We start from the raw sequence: 12,652 nt of genomic DNA, 5'->3' as shown, positions 1-12,652 counted from the left end.
GGCAAAAATGCACATGATGAAAAACTGAAGAGTTCTGCAAATTCTTGAAGATATTTCTTCTCCAGGGAAAAGAAATTATTAAAACTAATTATGGAGGGGAAAAAAGGACTGCTATTGCACCACAAAAATAAGTGAGAGTTAAAAAAGATAACCCCCCCCCCACACACACACACGTACATAATGGTTGGATCCTGTTAAATCCTACAGAATGGATCACTGTCATGCCAGAATGCAGACATAAAAAATATTACAAACTGATCATTAAAAAACTATCAACTTAAATGACTTATAGCATCTACCCAACATTTTAAAGCATTTTGGTGTACAAAAAAATTACTGAAAGTCTTGCCCAAAAAATCTTAAAACCCCAGTTATGATGCCCTGACCTTTGAAAGGAAGTCCCCCTTAACATCTATAAAGTCATATTGTTGATGTCTTCATAATCCCTCCTTAAAACTGTTTTTTGCTATGATACTTACAATGGTTAGGATGCCTGTATGCTGAGGTTACAGCTTGACTAGTATAGTCAATGCTGTCTCTGTTTTTCTTCCATTTGTCTGTAGCCATGTACTATATGTTTCAATTGTAAAGTCTTTAAGAGCAGGGACATTGGTTTTGTTTTGTCTGAGTGGTGCCTAAATAAAATGGAATCTTGTTCTATGACTACAGCTCTTAGACACTACAGTATTACACAGAAAGGAAAACTACAAAATATGGAAATACAAAATAATATGGAAAAATACAGAAAATTATAAAATAGAGGTAACGGTATTTCAGACATTTATAACACTTCTGCTCACTCATTCTCTGTCCTCTCTCTAAAATGATAAAATAACTGCATTACCCTCTCTTCAATTTGGAAATGAAATAGCAGTCTGTGAGGATACAAATATGTAATGCCATGAAAGATATAGAAGAACTGCAAGCTCAGATCAAGTCTCTATGGGCACTTACACGTGTGCTCCGGGAGTGGGGGTGGGGGAGGCACTTTAATTACAGTGGCTCTGAGAGCTGGGGCATCCTGTGTATCAGCGCCCCTGCGCTTAAAAATGGCTACGGGCGTGCTTTAACTAAAGTCTGTCATATAAGCTTTAGTTAAAGTGCCTCTGCCGCCATCTTTAAGCACAGGGACACTGATACATGCGACACTGGAGTCTGTTAGAGCACAGTAATTACCACGCTCCACCAGACTTGATTAAGTCTTGAATAATTACTTGAGTAATTACCACACTCCAACAGACTTGATTCACTGAGTCTGCTCAGACATGCTGCAATTACAGTGCGTCAGAGCAGTCTTGCTGCTCGTGTATAGGTGCTCGACATGCACAGCCTCTGCCTAAAGAGTCCAATTACAGCCAAATCCAGAGACATAATCTGCAAGTCAATGTGCTACCACTACATTAGTTTCAAATTTTAACAAATGTTCTATCATAGCACGGATGCCCTCTTTATTAACAAAAAGAATTCTAAAATTTATTATTATACTTTGTATTGAATTAAGTGATACAGTTGAAATTTTTAATAATTAATGTGACAAAACCAGAATTCTTGCTATGTGGACATCATAGCTGAAAGAATAATCTACACAGCTGATTTTATAGTTTCTCTCTATACTATCTGCTCTGCTCTCCATCATCCCAACTTTGATATACTGGAAATCACAAAATACTAATCCCTAGAAATGCTTCTACTGAATTAAATTAAATTAACTTTGAGCCTCTGAAGTAAAATTCTTACAAATATTTTATTGACCTTAGTGATATAAAAATAACAGAAATATGTCTGAAGAAATATTACTGCACTATTAATATACTACTATAAAAACTGCATTGATCTTAAACTCAAAGGAACTGGAAGAAAATAGTTTTGTGAAACATGAAAAATGCACCAGACTGATTTAAACAGAGGAGGTACAAAGATATGAGATTAGAAAACAAAACAAAAAACCCTCTTTTTCATCTATAATTTATCCAGCCATTTTGAGTCTTCAGAATGTGCTAGTTCACTTTCAAGCCTCCACCTCTTGTGTTATTAATAATTTAATGCTTGTGAAATGTGCCAGATTAAACAGCCCTGGAGACGGGGTGTCTATTTATTCATAAAACTGGTACAGCATTAAGCCACACACCACCATGGTAGTTTGCCTCAACACTGTTCTGGAAAGACCACCTCCAAGAATGAGACAATGATTTAGTATGCATGCTCATTCAATCCTTGCACTGTCTACTGAAACTGTCAACAGGGTGTCATTTAGTTCCAACTGTGATTGTAACTGGTATGATGCGTCTGTCAGAAACTGGACTGAGAACACTAGTTCATTTCATGTATGTCAGAGCAGCCATCAGGCAGAAATAACTTTCAGTCATGAGTAATCTTAGCTGGACTGGAACCAATGAGCTGTCTCTTATGTTCTTATTTTAATGCATATTTAACATTATATCCATACACACATATTTAAAATATGCAAGTTACATTATGTGAACCAACTCTTCCAATTTCTTGGCTAAGAATCTGCTTCTTCCCACTTTCCTCTCAAAGGATACAGACTACAACTTCAAGGCTCTCAGCCTGTAGAAGAGGATGAAGAAAAAAAATCTCTATTTTAAAATAACTATAAAGTTTGTAAGTCACCTTAAGCTCTAGGTGATTGTTGTGATTTGTTTTCCACTCCGGTTCATGGCTACTGAGACACGTTTCTCCCCATACTTTTCTACCAACATCTGGTGAACACCAAGTAGTGGTGATGTTAGGGTAGCTTGTCATATTTTATGCTTTAAGGTTGCACCTGTTTATAGAGTGGTGAATTATAGTATTGTTTAAAGTTTTCTTTTATATTCAGCCTAAAATTCTGTATAGCCTCAGTGTTATCTGAACTTTTTATTTTTCTGGTGTTTGCAAAATCAGCTGGCCTTGTTTCCTGCAAGCAGCTTACGGCCTTGAGTTTGCTTGCATGGTATGTCTTCCCTTTCTCTATCGCTGGGAGAAGTTTTTCTAACACAACATAGCAATAGTTTTATTACTAGCTCAAATTAACTGAATTTGGCTCTAATCAGCTGAATCAGAGGGATGAAATGATTGGATATGTTAATGAAGGGTGATAAAGGAGATCAATGAACAATGCTTAAAGTAAGACACTGGAAAAAGGCCAAATTAAGAGGTGTGCTCGTAATGGGTCTGTTGAACACAGGAATATGCTGACAGGCTAAAATATGGACAATATGCTGACTGCAAAGAGACCAATCCAAAAGCAAGGAGTCATCAAAGGAGTCAAGTTAAAGAAAAACATAAAAGGAGGAAGCAAGAAAGTTAAGGGTGTCATCGTCGTCGTCATCATTTTTATCATGAATCCAGCTTTCAACACCTGTCTGGATCATCCCAGCCAACGACGCACCCTTTGCTTCAGAAAGTGAGTGCTTTGCTTTTCTGTGAAGCAAAGTAACATCTGGGATTGGGTGAGATCATTGTACTAAGTGTTTTTCTGTCTCTGAATATAGAAACTGCTAAGATAATACTTATTGTATTATCTCTAGATTTTTGATATGTGATCCGATCATAGGATCACAGAGACCTTACCTGTAATAAAAAGTTCTCAAATGTACCCACAACTGAGATGGGGCCAGGACGTTTTTTTCTGTTTTGTTTTATATAGTTCCCGAGGAAAGACTACTACTGTTCCAAAACCTGGGGAGTGCCTAGTTTTATAACTAGAGTTGAAGAGGAAAACTGCTGTTTTAAGTACCCTGGAGATGTAAAGATACAACAGGCTGTTTAACATGTTTTCTATTGCTAAATGCAATAATTTATCATTTTGGAATACAGAAATATGCAGCTGTAAAACTGGGAAATGCTAGAAACTCTCCAGGCTACACTGTTGCAATTAAGTTCCAGCTCGTTTCCATCTTTAATTTCTTGTCCAGAGAGATTTAGATAAATAGGATCAAACGCCAGAACTGGTGTCCAGAAAATGTGAAGAAACGAGTCCTGAAATTTCTAGCGAATTGGAAGCATTGAACTAGTAGCTTGTTAAGAGTTACAGTCAATTCTCCTGCATTTCCTGGGATCCAAGGGGAATAAATTAAGTCAGCTTTTGTCGGAGTTTAATTCTACGTGGCTCCCTGAAGATACGATGAAATGATAGAATACAGCAACTTACAGGAGTATTTCTACAGTTCCAAAAAAATGTAGAAAAACTGAGAGATCATCCTCATCTCTAATGTTTAAAATACTTTGTTAGCACTGATAGAGCCTCATATTTCCAGCCTACAACTCTTAGGTCTGGCTGGAAAGGTCTCCTTGCTCTGGACCTGAATTTGGACTTTGATAACAGTGGACAAGGAACTGTCTATTCCTTTAAGAGACAGGTTACTTTTGAAGCAGACACAGTTTTTACTTAAAATGCAAAGGAGAGAAAAATGCTAACCCAGGTCTTAATGTCCCTGAGAAGCCTTGTGAGTTAGATTACTAGAACTGTAGATGTGCAGTGGCATGAGCTGGGACAAGGTTGATCTGTGACAGCTCCTCCAAGTTGCAGACTGCCAAATCATTTAAGGTTGGAGTGTTGTTGTGACCATAATGGTCCAGGTAATATGCAAACATTTTTTTTTTCCTAGTAAAAAAAAAAAATTATTGGGCTAATTTTGCCAACTATTCAGTTGGCCCAAAAAGCTATTAGCAAAAAAACCAAAACAAAACCAAAAAAAACGCCCCCACACCCTTGCTTTCCTTAAACATTCTGCACTTACACCTTTCCGAGTCAATTTTGCAGGAGGGGTAAATGTTTAAGCCAACTAAAATCAGTGTACCATGCACAGGGCTCTGTCAAGCTACTTCTGATTGTTGTACAAAAAATTAGCTCAGGAAAATCCACATGTTCCTGATAGAACTTTGATAACATTTTCTCTTAGATAAGCCCTGACCTGAGAACACAGAGGTAGCGGTAGCAGCAGCAAAACTACCACATTTCAAATGATGGAAAAGTGAGGCATCAGATAATCCTTGTATATAATTTAACAAATTATTTCATGCTAAATTTCCATTTTTAACCTGAAAAGGTTAAACATAAAAGAACACAACACTAGACTTATTCATGATTTTTTTTTTTGTAGAAACCACCAAAAGATTTTCAAAATTGACATAAAAAACCCACCAAGCAATCAAAATTCATTCACAGGATATAGAAAGGAACAAGCTATTTTTCTTTTTCCCTGTAAAATGCAGAATAGTTAGTTTAGGGAGTAAGACATTGTGTGGTGCAATCTACTTTGACACGTGAAGGGCAGAGGGACTCTGAAAGCAAAGAAGAGAATGGAAGAAGCACTGGGGTTCCACAAGCTACATAATGGATTTTCCCTGGGGGGGAACTCCTCTAATTTAGTAGTGTCATTTCTGTTCCTGAAAAGTGCTTTATTTTTGGCTTAGTAGTTTGGCATCATTGCTTCAGAACAAGAGACCTGAGTTTAAGAGTGGCCTTAAGTGTCTCATTCCTCAGGCTAAAGTAGCTAGGCAGTATTGTATACTTTGAGAAAGAGTTGTAGCAGTTGATTGCACAAATGCATCTGATTAGTTGATCCACAGAGTGACATTTTTATTAGACATTAAAAAGAACACCTGCTCACTCAGTCAGAAGTAAATCTCCTTTTTTGCAACCATGTAGAAATTAGTAAAGTTAAAAGAATTTAAGGTGAGGTGGAAGAGTTACTGATCAAAGAATGTCTTAATAATACATTATCATTCTATTTTTGTAACACAAGATTTGTTATATTTGCACATATAAGATACCAGGTCATATTCTGTTCTTGGTGTCACATAAACAATTTCAGTGAGGTTGAAAGTGTAAGTGAAAGCAGATTTTGGTCCACTACTTTTATATATTTTTATCAGCAAAAAGTGTTGCCAAATTTCTCCCTTCCATGCTAGCTACAAAAGAACAGCCAATAGTCACAGGAGCGCTATTTGAGTTAACATTTCCTACAGCATCTCAGTGAGTTCATTCTCACAGTACCTAGACCATGGGTAGGCAAAATATGGCTCACATGCCAGATTTGACTTACTGAAGGATTTTGTCTGGTCTTCAGCAGGTCCCTTGGTCCCACCCAGCCATGGTGCAGGGGGCAGCCCAGGCCCTGGCACATGAGGCTACTGCCACTGCCTCCTGGCACGCAGTGGGGCTGGGGCGGCATGGCAGCCAGACTTGCTTCCCTACAGTCTTGATGGTGGCTCTTCATTTCCCTGAAGTCCTGGCAGCAGGACCTGTGCAGGTAGGGCACATGGCTGGGCAGATGGGATGGGGCCACGGGCAGGTCGGGAGTGGTATTTGAAAGTAGGACAGGTGGGCAAGGCTGGAATCATGAGGCAAGACTGCAGGGTGGGTGACAGCACGGGGCTGGAGTAGAGCCATGATCCACTGCCCACATAGCCCTGCAACAGTCACAGGTTCCATGGGCAGAGGCATGCAGGGAGTGAACTGCAGCTCTGCCCTGGGCCCTAGCACCATGCTGTCACCACCCGAGGATCCTAGACCCAGCTCCCTGCCTGCGCATGGCACCATTCCATCCACCTGGCTGTGCACCCTACTCATCTGGGCCCTGGCTAATCTCCATGGAGACCCCAGGTTAACTGGGCAGTGACAGTGTGGGGCCGGGGCCCAGGTGTAATCTGCTTTTCACATGCCCCTGCCCACAGAACCAGCACCCACAGCAGGGGCGTGCAGGCAGTGGATCACAGCTCTGCCCTGAGCTGTCCCACAGTAGCTCACCAAAATTTCCTATGTGACCCATAGGCCCACATAATTGCCCACACCTGACCTAGACTCTACTGAAAGCTTTCCCAAATCAGTTTCAGAGATCAGTGAGTATCTTATTTTTAAACATCCTATCTGGACAAATGTGTCAATAATATTATGCTTCCAGTTAAAAGGAAGGAAATAAAACTTACGCCGCAGTGACTATATTATACTATACACTGGGGTACCTTCATTCAGCCTCAAACAAAAATGTTGTGATATATACACTGGTATGTAGTGGTCAGGCTGCAACTCCACTATATCAGACCTACTGCTGCTTGTGGACCTGACGTGTGGTACCTGCATATCTCCCCCATTGCTAAAGGCAGAGGTCAGCAGCCTTAAACTGGACAGCAGAAGCTGGTGTTTTGCCAGGGTGTCATTCTCATGGTGCTTAAAACCAGTACTGATGCAGTAGTGGTGCAGGAAGACAGAAAGCTCAGACTCCAGGCAAAAATCATGTCTTCGGGTCCTGGGGCCTTTGACATTAGTAACTGTCCCTAGAATCCTTTTCTGATGCACAAGGACAAAAGAAATTCCAGGTAGAGAAGTAATACCACCTTCCTTGTGTCTGAAGTGGAGTAGGAGAAAGAACATCTCTTTTACTAAAGAAGCAGTGCTGGTTAGGGTACAAAACCATCTCTTAATATTCCATCTATTTAGTTTAACAATAGTCTTTGATAGTGAAAATGAAATGATGATCATTACCTTAGAAGGAAGTCTAAGCAACAGAAACAGTGGTGATGCCAGTATCACTGAGACTGTGGGTATGTCAAAGCTGTAAAGGCTCTTCCTACTGCATACTGGTACCACATGACTAGAAAAGGATCAGTGCTAGAATAGTCAGTGCTGAAGCCATCATCAACGGTCATCTCAGTGCTGAAGAATTATTACCATGTAATAAATGACGTTTCCAAAGGAGAAGATAGGGTAAATATGCACCTTTATAGACCAAATAAGGTATCTATCTATTTATAGAGAGAGTGAGAGCAAGCTTTTGTAAATGAACCCAAGTGATCTCACTGACCTCAGGATTCACAGATCCACAGCTGTTTTCAGGCAAAAAAAAATAAACAATAAAAACCAGTTTGAATGGGAAACTGCAGAACAAGAAATCATCTACAAAATGTGGATGCGTTAAACATGGTTTAAACAGGTACTTCAGATTCTTAATCTCATTATTTGGATTGTCTTTTGTGATCCCTTTGTTCTTACTGGTTCTTTGCTTGTATGCCTCACAGCATTTCCCCTCTTCTCCTCCTTTCAGCCCTATTGTATTCTAATCACTCACTACATTTTTTACTCTGCTTTATGCTGTTCTTTCACAGCACCTGATGAAATGAACTTAGGTTTATTAAAATATGTGCTATTATATCCAGATATGCACCTTTATAGACTAAATAAGATGCATTTCTTTATTTTAAGCCTGTTTAAATATGGGGTGCTCAGTCTCTGGCCTGCAGGCCAAACGCAGTCCCCCAGAGCCTTGGCATCTGGCGTGCAGAGCTCCCCAATTGTCAGGAAATATAGCAGATGGGGCCGGGAGTAGTGGCAGTTAATACTGATACCCTTCCCCACTGCCACAATCCCAAGCCCCAGGCAGCAGGTCAGAGCTGAGTCATTATCCTTCCCCCACATGACCAGGTCAAGGCAGAGCTACACCCTCCTCCCTCGGCATAGCCAGGTTGGGGCCAGGCTGCACCCCCTTCTCCCTGTGGGGCTGAACCATGGGGCCATGAAGCTGGACCACACCCCCTCTTCCCCACAGGGACTGGGCCACCCCTTTTCCCCCTATCTGACCACCTTATCGATCCCCCTCCACCTGCCTGGATTGGGCCAGGCTGCACCCCCTCCCTCATGTACCTGGATTCGGTCTTGCAGCACATACCCTGGATGCCCGATTGGATCTGGCCAGAGAGGGACTGGGCACTCCCCATCCAGCCCACTGACCGAAAACCTTGAGCACCACCGGTTTAAACTATACCTGACACAGTTTGTGGATAATTTTTTGCTCTGAACTTCCCCATTCAAAATGGTTTTTACTTTTTTGTTTGTTTGTTTGTTTGTTTTCCCCTGAGACCAGCAATCTTAGGTCAGTGAGGTCACTTGGGTTCAAAAAGGCTTGTGTACCGTCCCTCTCTCTATAACTCTTTTTTTGGTTTGTCTATAGAATTGCATATCTACCTGGCCTTAATTTCTTTTCTCTAGTGCCAGGATCCAATGAAAAGGACCTTGAAATCTGCTCCTTAGAGTAGTGGAGTTCTTTTCTCTCATCCTAAGAAATTTTACTGCACGCTAAGCATGAACAACACATGCCCCTGGACACTGGAGGGACACAGCGAGCTCCCGTGGGTGGCGGCAGCAGAAGCGTGGCGGTGGGGTGCTCCTGCAGGCAGTCGCTGGCAGCACTGGCAACAGCCAGTGGAGATCACCTGCAGATGCTGCCGCAGTGACCGCTTACAGGCACTGCTGGAAATGGTGGTGCTTTTCTCAGGGGGTGCACGTGCACCCACTACGTGTCACCAATGCTAAGGAAGATCACTTGGAGACAAGCAGTTTCAGGGGTGTGAACTAAAGAGCTGACTGCAGCGTTCTTCAGAGACACCTGGTCAGGTATTTCAGTTCCAGCCATTCCTTCAGGATCTGAAGAAGGGCATACAGACCACACCCATAAAAGCAATTTCATGTTAAACTTCCACAGTTTTCTTAAAAAGTGACTTCCACTGGCTCATCTCTGGCATATACCCTTTGCTGAAGTATAATTAGTTGGTGTGACCATACTTGAGGGGGTACTGCTGCCTCATAAAACGATTCTTAAATCCAGAAGACTTCACTTTCATTCTAAGACCTAGACCTGTAACCAGGTGATGCGTCTCCAAGAAATATAACATGTTTTTTTTCTTTTTAAAGAGAAATGAATCACTAAACACCTAATTCTAACTCCCACTTTCTAAAGTAATTACTGTCATAAAATCTCCAATTTACTTAGGATTCTCAGCCTTATACAGTCTTTTGGATTAGTCTCTGAAGCCAGCCCAGACAGCTTTTAGAGAGGATGAGCTTCTGGGACTCCAAGACGCAGCCTTCCAGTCCCTAACCCCCCTGGTTATTTACAGCTTTCCCTCTGAGAGCTGCTTTCTGGTTCAGCTCCTGGAGAGAAATTACCCCTTCAAAGGGACAGAGTACACACAGAGTCACATGGAGCAAAGAAGTCAGCTCTTCTTAAAACAAAACAACCTTTATGGGTCCACAGCAATACAACAAGAGTCCTTCTGCCCTGATGCCCAAGCAGTTTATGTCAGGAAAAGACAGCCCTTGTTGTTCTTATTGAAACCAGTCTGCTCTCCTTCTGCCTCTCTCTTCTCTCCCTTATCTCTGGGGTTTTCCCTTTTTAGGACCATCTCTCAATGCCTCCCCAGCACCAGAAACAGGGTGAATTAGATCTTTGTTAATTGATGCTATTAGCACAAAAAAAACCCCAAACCAAAAAACCCAAACAAACAAGCAAACAGAAAACCCCAAACCCCTTGCTTGTCTCGAATATCCCAAGAAAATTACTACTCGCTAGTGTCTTTTATTAGACCAACTCAAATAGTTGGAAACATTCTTCTTTGCAAGCTTTCGGGTATAAACACCCTTCACATACCCAAAAGCTTGCAAAGAAGAATTTTTCCAACTATTTGTGTTGGTCTAATAAAATATATCAGATTTACCCAAAGAACCTTGTTTGCCTATGTTCTCAGACCAGGGATGGCCAACCTGCGGCTCTTCAGAAGTTAATAATGCATCTCCTTGAATCTTTGCACAAGCACATGGTGACCAGGAAGCTGGTCACCGTGTGTTTGTGCAAAGATTCAAGGAGACTCTGTACAAACATTCAAGGAGATATTAACTTCTGAAGAGCCACATGTGGCTCTGGAGCTGCAGGTTGATCACCCCTGCCTTAGACCAACACAGATACAACCCATACCCCTGTACCCACTAATATAGCACTTCCAGTCTCCACTGTTCTGGTTCTCAACACAAATAACCCCTCCTTTCCCAGTGTACAAGCCAGTCAGGAAAACTAAGGCATACAATATTATTTTAACATTTAATGCAGTTAAACTAGAAAGATCATCACAAAGTTATAACTGCATCCAGTCAAAAACACTGAAAACATATTGTACATCTCAGATCATCCCAAAGTTCCACATAAATAGTAGTGGTAGTCAGAAGGTTAGGGTTTCCACACCCATTAGGCTCTGGGATAGAAGGTGCAAAGGTAATTATAGTGCATACACAGACCTCCTTCATAGACACTGCTGGGCAGAAGAATCTAAGCTCAAGTGCTTGGGGCAAGTGCTCATTAACAGTAGAACATACATGGAAAAGGATTTGCAATAACTGAACATGAACTTCTTTCTGAATTTAAATCTATTATAGATTCCTGGTTTCCCTAAATAAGAGGGGGAAGGAGGAATGAGGGGGCAGCCACCATCTTGTCTGTTGGCCTATGTGGGCCGTGCCAGCCAGCACCTTCTCTCTTGAGGGGGGGCTGCAAGGCCAGGCCACAGCAGTGAGGACTGCTAGCTCCCACTGGGAAGTTAGCACTTTGTTTTTTTTTTTTTAATTGATTTCATGGATTTCATAATCCCAGATTTTACGGTTTCTGCAAAAGCTGTGAAATCACGAATTGAGTAGACCCCTAAACATAGAGCATACGACTATCCAAAACAAATACAAGTCATGGCTGAATATTTTAAAGTTTTAAATAGGTCAGAAAAATAGCATTTTCAAATGTAAAAGTTGATGCTTAATACATACATAGAAAAGAAAGTTTACCTCTCTTTCTCTAGCTCTTCTAAATAACCAGTGCTCTCTCTGCTTCCATTCATAAAGCCTCTTCTTGGAAATGACCCCATGGGAACAGGACTGCACTCTCCTGAACGGCTTGAAACAGACCCTTCCCGGCTTCCAAAAGAACGCATGGACATCTTTGGCCTTAGCTTTACTCCAGGGAAGTTACTACTGTCCAAGTTCAGTTCTGAAGAAAAAACACAAAGCAAAGATTTATAGAGCAGAGATTCAACAGCAGCATATCAAAAGATTATTTATACTTCAATTTTAAGTTTTATAGCTTCAATAGTACTGTTGGGAATAATGTTATTAATCAAGGCATATTAGAATATGTTTTCTAAACATTTAACAAAATATAGGTTTCATATCAGAAGACTTTTGCATAAAGATCTGAAATAAAATTTTCAAAATCATTTCAATGAATCAGGAAATTAAGTCCCATTTTAAACAATGACCATAAGGGTATGGACAAACACCTTTTAACCATTTTAAAAGGAGAGGAGGAGTTGCTGCTTGGCAATACTCATCGGTAGGGTCTACCCAACTCAGAGAGGCAGCTGGCCAATTTCGCAGACAGATTGTGGGCCTGGCTGCCATTTTTGAGGGCTTATCGTGGCTGGGGCTCTCCCATGCCTCTGATTTGCCAAGGTGCCCTCATGGGCTCCCCTGCTGCTGATTGGCAGAGAGGGCTGTCCATCATGAAGCCCTGCACCCCACCAATGACTGGAGAAGGATGGCACTGTATGATAGGCTAGGGGCAGGGGTGGCAGCTATCTTGCCTATTCGCCTTCATTGCAGGCAGCCCTCCTCCCCCTTGGAGGGTTGCAGGCCTTGAGGACTGCTGGCTCCCACTGGGAAGCCTTTATTTTATTTTTAGTATTTTTTCCCCTGCAAATTTTGAAGAGATTGCCCAATTTCATGATTTCCATGAAATCTGTGCAAACTCAATGTGGGTAGGTCCCTATTCATGAGCTATGGTGGTCTACTTGTTAGTTTTGCATAATCCTTTAGCAATACAAATGAGCTAGCTGT

The 12,652-nt window shown here is 41.4% G+C and overlaps 1 protein-coding gene across 4 annotated transcripts in view; it reads right to left on the bottom strand.

Annotated features, from left to right (window-relative positions):
• APC (APC, WNT signaling pathway regulator) overlaps positions 1-12,652 on the bottom strand; it is a 223,955-nt gene that overhangs the window by 76,195 nt on the left and 135,108 nt on the right. For all 4 annotated transcript variants that reach the window (XM_019517263.1, XM_019517265.1, XM_019517264.1 and 1 more), the window contains one exon: positions 11,606-11,807. In XM_019517263.1, the coding sequence (XP_019372808.1) occupies positions 11,606-11,807 (202 nt within the window). The remainder of the gene's footprint in view (positions 1-11,605; positions 11,808-12,652) is intronic.

The sequence above is a fragment of the Gavialis gangeticus genome, unplaced genomic scaffold, assembly GCF_001723915.1.
Source record: "Gavialis gangeticus isolate Ggan-Ray unplaced genomic scaffold, GavGan_comp1, whole genome shotgun sequence".
Classification (NCBI taxonomy): domain Eukaryota; kingdom Metazoa; phylum Chordata; order Crocodylia; family Gavialidae; genus Gavialis; species Gavialis gangeticus.
Note: the sequence above shows the minus strand (reverse complement) of the source record. Positions and strands in the feature narration are given on the sequence as shown.